Source organism: Macrotis lagotis, chromosome 1 (genome assembly GCF_037893015.1).
Source record: "Macrotis lagotis isolate mMagLag1 chromosome 1, bilby.v1.9.chrom.fasta, whole genome shotgun sequence".
NCBI classification, from domain to species: Eukaryota; Metazoa; Chordata; class Mammalia; order Peramelemorphia; family Peramelidae; genus Macrotis; species Macrotis lagotis.
In genome coordinates this window covers 41,927,746-41,943,397 of record NC_133658.1, presented here as the reverse complement: position 1 = coordinate 41,943,397, position 15,652 = coordinate 41,927,746, and the positions used below count along the sequence as shown (strand labels likewise).

Below are 15,652 nucleotides of genomic sequence, written 5' to 3'. Positions count from 1 at the left end.
GGGGCCCTATTTTTATAGGATCCTCAAGGGCTGGGAGAGGCCTCAAGGGTCATGTGCTTTACCATTGAGTCTAAGCAAGGTTATCATGCTACTGGGAAACATCGGAGGCCAAATTTGAACTCAGGACTCCCTGACTTCAAGAATGGCTCTCTTGTCTCAAAGACGTGAACTTCAGTTCTGCTCTTTCTGCATAAATATAATAAGTGTACACACTAACAGTCCTCTGGTCTTATAGTCCTGTCGGTGGGCTAAGAGCAAGACCGGCCAAACCGTTCAGGTGAGATTCCCCTGTGGGAAGTGAGGGGGAGAGCAAGTGACCCTGAGACCTGAAAAGAAGTCTTACCTTCAGGAAGGTGGTGTTGGTTGGGTCCAGCTTGGAGTTACATTCAACCTGGGAAAAAGAGCAAAAGCTTCAGGTTGTCAGAAAGTCAGCTGAGATAGGCCACCTGGGATGGGGGGTGGGGGCGCAAGTCCCAAGATGCTGGCTCCTCTTCTCTAGGAAGGTTAATAATAATAGCCAGTTTTGTTTTGTTTTTTTAAGTTTTTGCAAGGCAGTGGGGTTCAGTGGCTTGCCCAAGGTCACACAGCTAGGTCAGTATTAAGTGCCTGAGACCAGATCTGAACCCAGGTACTCCTGACTCCAGGGCTGGTGCGCCACCTAGCCACCCCAATAGCCAGTTTTTAGATATGATTTTGCAAGAGACTTTCTTTACACATGTTAGTACATTTGATTGATTCTTCATCACATTTGATTCTTTAGCACATTGATATCTGTGAGACAGATGCTGGGATTATCCCCATTTTATTGATAGGGAAACTGAGGTAAAAACAGGGGTTGTCCAGGGTCATAGCTGGGGTGAGTTTCTGAGGGACATTTGAACTCAGGTGTTCTGGTTATCACTGTCACTTAGCTGCTTGGTTATCTATGCTCAAGCAGGTTTATTCCTGAAGCTAATTAAGGTGACTTCCTCCTGCAGAGGAGGGGTGAAAGAGTTTCCCTAGAGCTAGTTTCCTTTCAATGTGCCTCTGAAGGAGGCTGAGAAAGGTTCACCAAGCCGAGTTTTTCAGAAGAGGCAAGAGAGTCTCAGAGGCAGCAGCTGAACCCAGGTCTCTGCGCCACACACCACACCACTGCTCTGGGGGTGGGGAGCCCTTCTTCAGGATGGGAGCAAGGTCACTCCAATATGTCCTGCCAAGAAGCAGGTGGGAAAGGTGACCACTCAAGCATTGAGAGGAACTTAGTTAACATACCTTCACTTCCAGTTAGCCTATTTGCCAGGATTAGTCCGAAGCCAATTAGGAAAGAGAGCCTAGGTCTGAGGGAGGGAGGGAGGGAGGGAGGGAGGGAGGGAAGGAAGATCTGAGGCTGAGGGGACTGAGAAGGGGTGAGAAGGGCAGAAGCTTGCTATTTTTTTAAGTGACAAAGGTGCTGTTGACTGGGGAACCATGACCTAAGAAGGGGAGGTTGGGGAAGGGCTCTTGGAGCTTGGTTCCCAAGGGGGAACAGATAGAAACAATGGTCCAGGGTGTTGGGGTGCATGGTACTTGAGATAACAGAATATGTTCTCAGGGAAACCTCTGAAAATGTCTGTATTTTATTTTATTTTGTTTGCTTATTTATTTAATTTGGTTTTTGCAAGGCAAATGGGGTTAAGTGGCTTACCCATGGCTAGGTAAATTGTTAAGTGTCTGAGGTTGGATTTGAACTTAGGTACTCCTGACTCCAAGGCCAATGCTCTATCCACTGTGTCACCTAGCCGCCCCCTAAATGTCTGTATTTTAGATGGGTTGGCCTCTGTCCATGTGTCACAGAGAGGTGAGCTACAGACCACACCTGCACTACCCATGTTCAGAGGCAGCTGGTACACTTCCTCAGTTCACAATATCCCGAAAAGCCCACAGGGTTCATTCAGACCCTGGATACAGGAGATATAATCCTTGTTGGCCTTGTGCCAGGATTTGGTTTCCCTTTGATCCCTCTCATTAGGTGGGTTTGAGTAGCGTTGTACTCACCACCCCATCCTCTGCAGGTGCATTGTCCCCAACCACAAGCATCACTGGGCAGCTGCATCACAAAAGGGGGGAAAAAGAGTATTAGGAGGCCTTCGAGGATGGGGTCGGGGTTGGGGCTTGGACTGGGTGAGGCTCTGCAGAGGCAGAGCCAGGGCCACTCACCGAAGGGTCTTGGCATTGGGGACTGTCCCGGGCCGGTTTATGTCCAGATCTCTGCGGCTAGGCAAAGGGAAAATGAATGGAAGAAGAGGGTGAAAGGGATGCTCCCAAGGCCACATTAAGATCACTCCTGAACCTGCCTTAGAGTATTCCCAGAGCAATGGCACTCAGCACATGGCCATCTCTGTGGCTTTGGTTTGGGGAGGGGTCAGAATCCAACAGTTTAGAGCTAGGAGAGTTAAAAGGGAGCTCAAGGACTGTACCTGGTGTCCAGACTTCTATACATTAGCCAGGTCCTTCATTCAAAGCTCAACACAATCTTGAGGCCCTAGACCATCCTGCTTGAACCCTCCCTGCTCTTATCAATGTCCATCCTAAAATGCAGAGACTAGAACTAGCCACATTGTTCCATCTGGGGTCTGAAGGGCAGAATACTGGGGGTCCATTTCTGCCCTAGACTTGAACATCATACTTCTCTTGACACAGTTAAAGATAGTTCTAGTTTTGGGGGTCTGCTGCATGATTGTTGTGTTGAGTTTTACAGGTCACTAAACATTCTAAAATCCTTTTCTGTTTCTTATACTTGAGAAGTTGATTTCTTGAACCCAAGTGTAAAACTTTGCATTGCTCCAATTAAATTTCATCTTATTCAACTCAATTGCCATTCCAGCGTTTCTAGCTCTTTTTTGGATCCAGATTGTTATCAATATATTCACCATCTTCCTTAGCATTTTGCCTATAACTTGCAAATTTGATGAACATGCTCTCTATATTAGAGTCACTGATAGAAAATGTCAGAGTGAAGAGTCAATGAACAGATTCCTCGAGCACTCTACCGGGAGATTCCTTTTCCCAAGCTAACATTGAGCCATTAAATTATGACTACTCCTTGGCAGTTGGCACTCAGTCCCCAAACTGTGCCCTCCATCTTGCTTCCAAGTTCATCTACTCCAACTCCACCATTTCATAGAGAAGAAAAGTGACATCCTATGAACTGGCTCCAGGGCACTGTCCATTAAATTTCACTGCTTCTTATAGAGATGAGACAGCAGCAGATAATGAGGGCTAGCCACGTTTTAGACAACTTTCGACAGAGCCAAGGAAATCTCAGAAGTAACCCTTCAATATTTGCAAAACTCCAAACCTTTGGGGCCAGCATTCTTGTACCCAGTCAGGGGACACCGTCAAGCTGAACATATTTGCCCCATAGCTTAAGGTGTCAAAGGGGGGCAAGGCAGGGCAGGGGAAGACGAGTTCCAGGTTAAGATACAGGGCTAGCCCATGTATTTCTTCATCCTTCCACCTGGCAGGGGCAGCTCTGTTCTGTCCTTATATGAGGCCTGATTCTAGGGGGGTTCCTTCTGATTCCAAAGTAGTCAGGGGGAGAGTGCCCTCAGAGTCTGGCAGCAGCCCTGTTGGGGCTGCCACATGGCCAAGCTGAATCAACTCTATCTCCTCTTGGCATAACTGGCCTAAGAATAAGAAATGGAGCTCAAAGGGGGATGGGAGTAGAGAAGGATAGGCATGGGAATGAAGGTAGGGAAGGATGGATAGGGAAGGGATAGTGATAGAATGGAGTAGGAAGTGAGGAAAGGGCTGGTGGGGGGAGGGTAGTGAGTGGGAAAATCCCCAAATCCCACCTCAGTCCCACTCCCATCAAACCTGTTGTACATATTCCAGAAAAGCTGAAGGTTGAACTGATTCACCGTGTTGCTGATCTGCTGCCGATAGCTTTGCACCAACTCTGTATTGTTCACCAGCTCCTCCTGGTCCCACGAGAAATGGACAAGAGTGAATGGGGGGCTGGGGTGGCCTGAGGCTGAGCCCTCTGCATATACCCAAAGGTTCCCAAATGGAGAGCTACGGCCCTAGCATTCGGAACTGCTTGTATATGTGTATGGGTATTATTGGCTCTTATAGTAGCCCCAAAGGGGTTTTTAAATTAACAATAAAGCTCTGGTCTTCCTCCAAATATCTCCTGATTGTTCCTAGGTTTGTAGCAAAGTGGCTTAGGTCGAGGATGAGAGGGAGGAACAGAAGAGACATCAGAGAAGTGACGGTTGAGGACTCTTTAATGACCTTCCCAAGTCTGTCCATCCTTTATCCTGCCCCTTCCATGGTCCACTGAGTAGGACAGTTGAGTGCCCCCTAGCAGAACCTGGCCTTACCCAAGGTCTGCGAAATTGCATCTGCGGCTTCCAGGCTCATTCCTGGCAGATTCCCACTTGTCCTCTTCACCTCTGCCTCTACTTCCCTGACTTCAGAAAGTTCTTCCTTCCCCCAGAAGCCTTTAGTGCCTTCCCTCTGACATTCTCTTTGGTTTAGCCTCTATTTGTTTCCTTTGGGCAGGATTGTCTGTAGGCTGTCTTTCCCGTCAGAATGTGACCTTCTCAAGACCAGGCATTGTATGTTATGTTTATTGTCTTTATTTTTTTGGAGGGGGGACCCCAGCACTTACCTAGTGCCGAGTATACAGTAGGCACTTCATAAATGCTTGCTGAACTTAGAGCCCTGTTTCTAACTCCTCACAAAAGAATGGGGCCTAATGGTTCTTCGCTCATTCATTTCATTCATTCATTCATTCATTCATTCATTCATTCATTGTAAGGCAAATGACTTGCCCAAGGTCATAAGGTTGGATCTGAACTCAGGTCCTCCTGACTCCAGGGCTGGTGCTCTGCCTCACCTGGCTGCTCTGGGACCTAACCTTCTCTTGGGTGATGTGGTCTTACTAGGGTTGGAAAAAAATTTGGCCTCAGAAGGATCTGAGGGTAAGACTTGGGGGCCCTGACTCACAGTCAAATGGAAGGTTTGCCAGTCAGTGGGGCAACAAGGTGGTGCTGTGATAAGAGTGCAGGGCCTGGAGTCAGGAAGACCTGAGTTCAGATCCAGTTGCAGACACTCATTAGCTGTGAGACTGGGCAAGTCACTTAGTGTCTGTGTGCCTCAGTTTTCCTTGGCTGTAAAATGAGGATAATTAGAACCTTGACCTTCCAAGGTTGTAGGGAGGAACAAATGAGTCAAGAGTAAATGTAAATGTAAACTGTTAAGAAATACTTATTTCTTTTCTTTCCTTCCTTTGCCCCTCCCTTCCCTTTGAGGATGTTGGGTGCAGGTACAAGCCCTGTTCTCAGGGGAATGACTGGGATTTTCAGACCCCCCCCCAAACCCCAAAGTCCCCTCCCCATTCCTACAAAAGCCTACTTCCAAGCCCAAGGGGAGCAAACAGACAGAAAACCTGTCCCTTACCTGGCTGAACAGGTGAGAAAGAACTGTATCTGGTAAAGAGCTTGTCAGACCGGAGAGCTGCAAGAGAGAGAGCCGCGTGTGAGTAGCCAAGGGAGGGCAGGTCTGCTTCCTCCTCCTTCGCCCCACCCCACTTCTCACCTTGGTGGCTGCCCAGTCAATCCATCCTTTGCCATTGGGGTCAATGTTCATGAGCACCAGACCCTCTACCAGGTCAGGGAAGATCAACTGTAGACAGAGAAAGGAGGGAGAGGTGGGGATGAGTGGGGGCTCCTCTGGGACTGAGGTGCCCAGGTCCCTCATGAAGCCCTGGGGGTGAATGTAAGGGAATGCTCAGTTTTAATCTCTTCTCAGTCAATAGTCATTGTGGAGGGACCAAGGTTAGGAGATCCAAGTTGGATCTTGCTACTGCCTGGCTGGGGCTGACTTCTCTAGACTCAGTTTCCCCATTTGTAAAATGGGGTTGAATTTTTTTCTCTCTCCCACTGCAGGCTGTGAAGATAAGGTAAAATAACTGCTGTGAAAGGTGTAGTGCAAATAGGAGGTGTGGGGCGTGTGAAGAGGAAGGGGGTGCTAAGGATGATGGGAGGAGGCAGAAGGCTCTGGCGCCCACCCTGTCCCCTCCTTCCCGGGGCCACAGACACTCACAGCAAACTTGGCCAGGACATAGGCTCCTGCTCCAACCCCAATGCCAATCACGTACTTGAACCTGAGGGAGGTCACAGTGTTAAGTGCCCCGAAGAGACCAGGGAGCCCTCCCACAGAACCCCTGGAATGAGGGGCTCCTAGGGCTGCTCCCCATCCATCAGGGACTGAGGTGAAGGCTCAAGTGAAAGGCAGAATCGCTAGCACCCCCCAGGGGTACGAGACAGCAGAGGCTGCCCAGGGCTGAGAGACTCACCCAAAGTGTTGGATCACGCTGGGGATCATGGCGGCCAGCTGCTCCATCGAGGGAAATTGATACCTGTGGAATACGTGGCAAGGAGCCCGTATCAGTGGGGAGAGTGGGGAGGGGTCTGCGATGGAGGGTGGGGTCTGGTTCGTCAGGGTCCTCACCCCCAAGGTGGAGGTCACCCAATTTATACACATTGGGAGAGGAAGAGAAGGGAGGTGCTCCTGGAATATGCCCTGAGAGTGCAGGGTGGGGGTGGGGGATCATCTTCTTAAAACTTCTGCTGTCTGTCTGGGCAGCATAAAGCAGAGAGGCTGAAGGGGGATGAGCCTGCCGAGCTCCCCCCCCCCCATCCCAGAGGGGTGCTCACCTCTACCTTGGACCAGACAGAAAGGGAGGTGCCACTCACATTGGGGAGTAGGGTGGGGTGAGCAGATGGAGTACGTACCCCTGAGGGAACTGTGACGCCCCAGCCTGCTGCCCAGGGGCATCCACGTGGCACACCACAAAGTGCTTGGTGATCTCCTGCATGTCTTCAAAGTTGAAGAAAGCGTTGAAGCAGAGCTTATCTGGAAAGAGGCAGGTGAGCTCTTGATGGGATGAAGTGGGAGGCTCTAGGAGGCTCCTGAGCCCTCCTCCCTGTCCCATGCCCCATTTTTCCCCCTGGTTTTGGCAAGGCAATGGGTTTAAGTGACTTGTCCAAGGCCACACAGCTAGGGAATTATTAAGTGTCTGAGGCCGGATTTGAACCCAGGTCCTCCTGGCTCCAGGGCCGGGGCTCTATCCCCTGTTCTGCTTAGCTGTCCCCAGCTCAATCAACATTTATTAAATATGTATTCAGTGCCGAGGGTCACAGCCACACTGTGGTGGATGATCACAAAGTCATCCCAGCCCACGGTCCTGGTCCTGGCCTCCCCTTCCCAATCCTCCTTCATCCTTTCTAACTTGACCTGCCAAACCTGATCCCCTTCCCCACTCCAACTCCCAGTCTCATACCCAGGGCCAACCCTCTCACTTTTGTTACAGATGATGAAACTGAGTCAAGGATGTGACTTCTCCAAGGCCCCACTGGTAGTGTCAGTGATCGGAGCACAGGCCCCTGCCTCGAAGAGCTGGAAGTGACTTGGAGGGGGCAGCGGTCAGCCAACCCACCTGCCTCCAGCCTGAATCAACAAGCCTTCTAGAACATCCTCAGTGAGTGGTCATTCAGTTTCCCCTTGAAGATCTCCAGTGGAAGGGAGCCACTCCCTCGAAAGGCGGCTGAGTCCACTCAAGGACCGGGCAGACTGTGGCTTTGGGTGGGGGAAGAGCTGCCCTGCCACCTCCCAGCTTCCCTCCTGGTCCCTCTCAACGTGCTCTTGTCTCCTCCCATTGATTACTTTCTCACTTCCTCTAAAGACTACCCCCACCTCACACCTTAGTCTCAGCAGAATTCTATCCGGGTCTAAACTTTGAATGTGAGGAAATGACAACAAAACCATATAACTACTAACATTTTATGTTGTTGCTGTTTAGTCATATCCAGTGCCCCAGGAATCCATTTGGGGTTTTCTTGGCAGAGATATTGGAGTAGTTTGCTATTTCCTTCTCTAGCTCATTTTACAGATGAGGAAACTGAGGCAAACAGGGTGAAGTGACTTGCCCGGGGTCACACTTCTCGTAAGTATCTGAGGCTAGATTTGAACTCAGATCTTCCTTAAGTCTAGCACTAACCACTAAACCCCATCTAGCTGCCAGATTCCTTTACCAAGACTATCAGGGGCAAGGAGCAGGACCCAGAGAGGGTCCAGAAGCTTGGGAGAAGCGCTCAATGCTGCGTTGGGGGATGGGGTTAGGGAAGGAGAGGAGACGGGCTATGGAAAGGCTCAGAAGAGCATGAAGAAAGGGTGTTGGGGAGTAGAGAAGGAAAAACTGAGGCATCTGGTAGAGAAGACATGTGGGGGAGATGTAGCGAGGGGAGGAGAGATGGCTCAGGAATTACGAGTGGGTCCTCAATGAATATACTTTATTAACTGAGAACCCAATGGGAAGAGTTGGGCTAAATAATGCAGAGCCAAGAAAGAACTAAGAGGTCCTCCTGCCTCCTCCCAGGACTGAAATTTCAAAAACCCATTTTTGACAGGAAGGCTTGTTCAGATCCAAGTCAGGGAAGGTGGGAGCATTTTGACTGAAAGGCAATGTTGTGGGAAAAGCACTGTGGAGTTGGAGCCATCAAGAGACCTGGGTTCAAATTTCACTTCTAGCACTGGATAGGAGATTATGGACAAATCACTTAACTTCTCATCTCGGTTCCTTCATCTTTTAAAATGGGGATAAGAATCCTTGCAGTGCCCTGCCTCATAATAATCATGGATGAAAGCACTTTGCAAACCTGGGATAAATGTCATATCCTATAAAATAATATGGTATGTAATAAGACTTAATTCATCTTTGGGAAACAAAAGGAGCTCAATGTCCTTCAGATTATGATATATTCCCCTCCATCAGCTTCCAGTTGTATGAAGGTGAATGGGAACATGGTAGATCTCTCTTTCTTACACTTCCCTGATCTGACATTGAACTGAACTCCAATCAATTGTAAAGAGAATTCTGGTCTAACTTTCTCATTTTACAGATAGGGAAACTGAGGCACACAAGAGAGGTGGAAGTGAATCAAAGCCAGAGGCTTTTGCCGTAGGGGCAGGAGACAGGTTCTACTCACGGTTGAGCCCCACATCATGGTAGGTAAGGATGGCAGGGCGATTTCCCTTGGGAGAGCCCCGAATCACCACATGGAGAAGACCATATGGGGTCTCTATATCGTGTTCCTAGAAAATAAAGAGACAGTTACAATTCATCTAGGCGTCACACTATAGCCAAATGACTACCTGTAACCCTGTTCCTTAACTCTGTTTTTTCTAAACTTAACTTCTTAAATTAAGTTAGCAACTATTAACCCAAATTAACTTCCCAATGTAAAATTTTAAAATTTAAAAACATTTATCACTCTCTCCATATAGGTGAAATATATCCATAAACCATTATTTATAATCTCGCACAGATTTTTGTTGCTGTTACTATTGCTTCCAATAATATCTTCTTAGTTGTGGGATCACTGGGTCAAAGGACACCAAATGGCTTCACCATTCTCCTTAACCAAGGATGCTATTATTGCTTTTTGATTTGCACCAATTTGCTACTCTGGGGGCATTGCTTCTATCTTCATGGACAGCATTGAATCTTAGAATTTTAAACTGAAATCACAGTTCAGGGGACAGAGACTGGTATCTTAGCTCTTGTGTAATTTAATTGTTTAATTCGATTTCTCCAATGATTCACATTTAAAACATTTTTTCCCCCAAGTAGATACTGGTGATTTGTGCATCTTTTTTAAAAAAAAATATTTATTTTGAATTTTACAATTTCCCCCCATCTCGCTTTCCTCCCCTCCCCCCACCCCAACCCCCCCATAGAAGACAGTCTGTTAGTCTTTACATTGCTTCCATGGTATGCATTGATCTAAGTTGAATGTGATGAGAGAGAAATCATATCCTTAAGGAAAAAGAAATAAAGTATAAGAGATGTGTGCATCTTTTTTTTTTAAGAATTGCCTGCTCATGACTTTTGACCACTCATCTACTGAAGGAAGGATCTCATTCTAATAAATTTGAACCTGTGCCAATTCCTTATAGCCACAGATTTCAGAATTTCATCAGAAAAAATGATGTAAAACCTTTCCTCTCCAATCTTTTTCTCTCCTTTTTTTTTTTATATCAGATGCATTGTTTTTTGCTGCATAAAAACTTTGAGGCAGTAGATCCCAAAGCCTGGAAAGATCTTAGTTCAAATCCAGCTGTGTACCCCCAGGCAAGTCGCTCCACCTCTCTTTGCCTCAGTTTCCTAAATTGAAAATAATGACACCCAACTCTTAGGGTTGCTGGGAGGATCAAATGAAGTCATATTTATGCAAGTGCTCAGCATATAATAGATGCTTTGTAATTATTTATTCCATTCCCTATTAAAAATAAATAAATTTATCTATTTTACTTATCTATAATTTCCTGCCCCAACTAGAGATGTAAGCATGACCCTTAATAAGTAGAAAGAGGAAGAACCTTCCTTTTCAGACCACAGCTTGCAGCATGGAAGAAAACACTGTCTCCCTGGCCTTGAATCAGAATGTAAAACGAGGTTTTCCATTTCTCATTCAAACTGTGTCAAACTCTGTTGGAGCCAGAAGCCTTTGGGGACCCAGAAGGCAAATGAGCCATAAACTTAGAAACCAGCTAGGCCAGGACTGTTCTGGGATGAGCAAAATGCAAGAATAGAAATCACATTTGGAAGGAAGAGACCTTTCCCTCCCCTATGATGGAGCCCTAATGGGCTGGGTCATTTCTTTGCCTCTCTCTCTCTGTTCCCTTGCCAGTCCTGGTGAGTCTCTCTTCATTCTCCATTTCCTCTCCACCCCTTCCTTTCCGATTTTCACCAACATCGCTCTATGTCAAAGTCTCATCCCCTGTTCCGGGGGGCCATCTGCCTAACTGCTGTCCCTAATTTCTGTTTCTTGCCCTCCAATCTGTCCCCCGTAGGTGTAAACCTGTTCCTGGAGTTTTCCTCACTTCTACTAAGTCATTGCTCAAATCATCTCAATCACCTACCAAATGAAGTCCAGTCTTCTTAGACCAAGAGTTTCAAACTCAAGGGAGCTATGAATCAATTTTAAAAATGTTTTGATCACAGTATTTCAGTACAGTTGGTTTTCTAAAGAATCTCACTATTTGATTTTATGCATTTAAAATCATGATTTTGGGATGGGGTCCCAGGCTGACTATTTAAGGGAGCTTGTGACATCAGCAAGGTGAAGACCCCTTGGATTTATGCCAGTCCTCAACCATTTAGAGCCTGGCCTACTTCGCCTCATTACCCCCTATTTCCTTTCACACAACTATATGGCACCCAATGGACCACTCATAATTTCCCCTATCTCATGCTATGCTGGATGGCCCCTGCCCTCTTCCCTATGACTAGAATGTACCCCCTCTTCTGTGCCAATGCATTCCTCCAGGAAGGCTTCCTTCCTTCCTCCCCTCTCCCATCCTCCGCTGGTCAGTCTATAAACATTTATAAAGTGCCTACTGTTTGCCAGGCCTGGTACTACACAAGAATTGTGAATACAAGAAAGGCAAAAGGTAAGTCCCTGCTTCAGTCAGATAAGGAAGACAACATGCAAAGGAGCTCTTGGAAACCAAGTGAGTACAGGAGACATTGGGAGATCATTAGCAATTAGGAGAAGCAAGCTATGAGAGGATAAATGAGCACGGCCTCCCCTGGACTGCGGCAAACTGTACTCCTTTTATGTTCCTTCCTTCCAGCTGTGGAAACTCCCCCTGCCAATGTTTCCTGGGCCCAGATGCCAGATCTCTCTGTGGGACTGTAGAGACTGGTTCCGGGCAGTGATGTCAATGGGAGCAGGGTACCCAGGCAGAAACAGACCAGAGCTGTGCCCCCCAAAGTGTCTTCCCCTCGGTGCTAAGGTAAAGTTTGCAGACAAAAAGAAGATGCCAGAGGGTTTGGCCCTTTCTGGCATCACAGGAAGCATCAATAAGGCTACCAGCTTGGGTCACTGTGCCCTATCTCCCCCCTCCCCTCACTGTGACCCTCCTTCTACTGGCTCCCTGGCCTGCAAGGATTCATGAATAAAGACCAAAGAGTTCAACCGACTCATTTTTTTTTTTAGGTTTTTGCAAGGCAAATGGGGTTAAGTGGCTTGCCCAAGGCCACACAGCTAGGTCATTATTAAGTGTCTGAGGTCAAATTTGAACCCAGGTCTTCCTGACTCCAAGGCTGGTGCTCTATCCACTGTGCCACCTAGCTGCCCCTTCAACTGACTCATTTTACAGAAAACGGAGCTGCAGCCCAGAGAGGACCAGACCTGTGCCCAAGGTCACACAACCAGGCCATCTGCCTTCAAATCTAGAGGTCTTTCCACTCTGCCACATTCCTCAAAAATGGGCTGAAGCCAAAACCAGACCCAGGTCTCTGGGTTGTCAGGTCCAACCTGGTGGGAGAAGGCAGGGGAAGGTGCTCAGGACTGGGGGTTAGGGTAGCAGGGTAGGGATTGTATGCCCTGGACACAAGGCCACAGGTCCCCTGGCCAGGAGGCCTGTCCCACTCACAAATCAAGGTTGCCCTAAGATGCTCCTGGGACCTCCAGTCCTTGCTAGTGCCAAGAGTCTCAGGCTCTAGGAGGGTCAGACCTGAGGGGACTCAGTACTTCATATCCCCCTTCCCAAATATTGCCCATGAGCACATTTCTGTAGGACTTGAGGGTTTCCGATGTGCTTTTCCCCAAATAAAGAGGCTATTTAATCCAAATCTCCCATTTTAAAGATGAGAAAGTTCAGGTTCAGAAGGGGCAGGTGACTTGTCAGATAACTTTCATGTAGTGGAATCAAGGTTTAAGCCCAGATCCTGGGATCTCAAGTCATGAGCAGGAAGGAGCTGAGTCAGTGGGAGGATGGATAAGATCTAAGAGATCAGACCCTGCTGTGGATAATCAAGTCTCTCATCGTCCCCGTCCCCCCAGCCTCTTACAAAGTCTGGATCCTTGCCTCTGACTTTCAGGGCCCTAGAACCTATTCCTTTTCCCTGTGCTTTGAAGGGAGACAGGGTCAGAGCAGCATTCCCATCTGCAACATGTTTTCTTGGAGGCATCTGAGGATGCAGTGGGTGGATTGCTGGGCCTGGAGTCTAGGAGACCTGAATTCAAATCCAACTTTGGATTCTTACTGGCTATGTGTAAGTCATTGGGTAAGTCACTTAGCTAATGTCTACCTCAGTTTCCCCAACTATAAAATTGGGATATTATTAACTCCTTCCCAGGGCTGTTCCAAGGATCAAATGAGATAATAATTGTCAAGTCACGGCTCAGGGCCTGGCCCATAGCAAACACCATATTCTTCCCTTCCCTTCCTGGGCTTAAACCCCTTGCCCTCTTCCATGGTAGCCCCCCTTTTTCCTGGCAGATATTCCAGGGACACCATTTAATGGACCTTGTCCCTTCCTTCCCAATGGTCTCTCTTGTAAAGATGATTCACAGGACTAATTGGAGAGACACAAAGCAGGCCTCATGGGCCTAGGACCATGGGATGCTGCAAGCTGCTGCCTCAAGGGTAGCAAATCCTTGGAACAAGGACAGTAAATCCTTGTGACAGAAAGGTCTTTGGTCAAGCTGGCCAAATTGTGATGGTGATAATGATAGACCTGGGGACTGACCAAGGAACAATGGACTCTGTCCTGAGCTTCAGGGTCCACATATGGGGGATTCCTGGGAAGCCCCCCCTACTCCCTACCCCCATCCAACTTAACTTTCCCACTTTGGAGCTGGCCCATAAATCATACATCCACCCATGCAAAGTGGACCTTTAGGGGTGCCCATCTGATTGGGGGCAGACTGATTTTTGGGACGAGTCATTCTGCCTCCTGCTTCTCCATCACCCTGCTTTCAGCCAAGATCTTGAGTTGCTCACAAAGGAAGAACCCAGAGCCCTCTACAGCAGCCAGCCAGGGTCAGGGAAATGCTACCAGGGGAACTGGGCCACTGGGGATCCAGATCCAGAAAGACTGACCTTAAGGATTATCTAGTTCAGCAGATGACATCACGGTGGGGCTGGCTAGGCCAACCAGCGTCTCTAGGTATATAGTGGCCAGTCTAGGCTATGAATGGCTTCTCTGGTTCCAAATCTAGGGGTCTTATGAATGAGTTAATATATAGAAAACATTTAGCCAACCATAAAACATGATGCAAATGTTAACTATTATCCTTTCACTCTTCCAAGTCATCTCTCTTGATACCAACTGGTTCTTTAGTGTGAACCTCTTCCCAGGGGCATCCTGTCTAGACTGTCTCTGAGGAGCTGCCACACTACCATCCTACAAGGGAGGGCCTGCATCAAGGAACGATTGGGTGGAGAGGCCTTTCCTATAAAGTTGCATGAGAGCCAGCCTTATTTAGCCAGAAGCCTGACTCAATGACCTTGACTGGCCATGTCTCCCTTTGCCACTTGGTTTCTTGGCCAAATACTTCCTCCTCCTCTTTCCTTCCCAAGATGGCAGGATAGGATGGGGTCATGGCCCTTTTCTGCCTTAGAGCAGAAGGTCCACCAGAGGTCCTCTAGTACACCCCAGACATGTTGTCCCTCAAGCCTCAGAGCATTAGGGACCAACCTCTGTCCTCTCACAGACACTGAGGGGCCCCAAGAAGAATGGGGGCAGAAGTTACCCCATTACCCACAGTGACCAGGATGAGAACTCTGGGCTCCCCCCAGCCTCCCCTCATCTCCCAGACCCTGCACCATCCCTCAGCTTGAATGGAGAAACTATGTATTCCACAGAATTGGTGATCTTTGTAATTCTGCTTCAGGGAAAGGGTCCCTGTCACGGCGGACAAGAGAACAGAGGAGGAGAACACAGCTGCCCCAAGTTCAAATCCCTGCTCCTAGGTCATGAAGTCTCATTGATTAAATGAAGGGGCTGGCCCCGATGACCTCTGAGTTCTCCTCCAGCTCTAAGTCAAGGCTCCAGTGATGACTAGACTCTGCTCATTCATCTTGATCACAGGATCAGAGATGGGAGCGAGCTACGTGGTCATTTCTTCTGGCCCACTTGTACCCGACTGAGGGCTCCCTCACACTAGCCTTGTCTCCAAGGCCTCCCCTGAGGCTCTTCAACTCTGGCCTGTCCAGTACCCTGGACCCTTGGGGGCAGAGAGTCTCCCTTTGCTAGGGGTGGGGACCACCCAGCGTCCAACCTGCCTGCTCTAGCAGCTGCCCACCCGGGCTCTGGCTGCCCGGGCTGCTCCCATTGGCTCCTGGTGATGTCAGAGCCCTGCCTCGGCCCGCTGGCTGCCCGTCCTCCTCCTGGCGGGCAAATGATTCTGTGGTGTTCACTGCAGCTCTGGTGGGCGTGACATCTTCTCCCCCAGACTCTATGACAGCCCCTGCCCAGGTTCTGGAATTCCCATCTAGAGCCTGGGGGAGGAGTGAGGGGCTGGGAAGGACCCCTCTGCCCTCCTCTCTCCTCTTCTCCCCTCCTAGCTGGCTCTTGACCTTGAGATGTGTCCCAGCCTCCCAAGCATCATTAGTGAGTCTCCCTCTCTCCGAGGGCCTTGGAAGACAGACACAGTCTAGGCTCTTCACATCCCTAAGGGAAAAAGAGGAAGAGCTAGGAGGAGACACACAGACACATGGGGTTGCTTCAGCCGGGCCAACCGGACCTAAGGGGGACAGATGGGAGGAGAGATGAGGTCCCAGTCATTCACATGAATAATTCAGGGCCAACCCCACCCAGCTGCAGACTGGGAGG

General features: G+C 48.6%; 1 protein-coding gene across 12 annotated transcripts in view; it reads right to left on the bottom strand.

The window, feature by feature from the left end:
• NDRG4 (NDRG family member 4) overlaps positions 1–15,652 on the bottom strand; it is a 67,990-nt gene that overhangs the window by 4,326 nt on the left and 48,012 nt on the right. For 4 of the 12 annotated variants that reach the window (XM_074199006.1, XM_074199001.1, XM_074198971.1 and 1 more), the window contains exons 4-13: positions 12,255–12,347; positions 9,012–9,117; positions 6,759–6,879; positions 6,320–6,382; positions 6,067–6,127; positions 5,422–5,646; positions 3,835–3,938; positions 2,176–2,232; positions 2,014–2,065; positions 344–391 (exon numbers count right to left, since the gene is read on the bottom strand). In XM_074199006.1, the coding sequence (XP_074055107.1) occupies positions 344–391; positions 2,014–2,065; positions 2,176–2,232; positions 3,835–3,938; positions 5,422–5,646; positions 6,067–6,127; positions 6,320–6,382; positions 6,759–6,879; positions 9,012–9,117; positions 12,255–12,347 (930 nt within the window). The remainder of the gene's footprint in view (positions 1–343; positions 392–2,013; positions 2,066–2,175; positions 2,233–3,834; positions 3,939–5,421; positions 5,647–6,066; positions 6,128–6,319; positions 6,383–6,758; positions 6,880–9,011; positions 9,118–12,254; positions 12,348–15,652) is intronic. The other 8 variants (XM_074198989.1, XM_074198995.1, XM_074199013.1 and 5 more) reach the window with 3 other exon arrangements.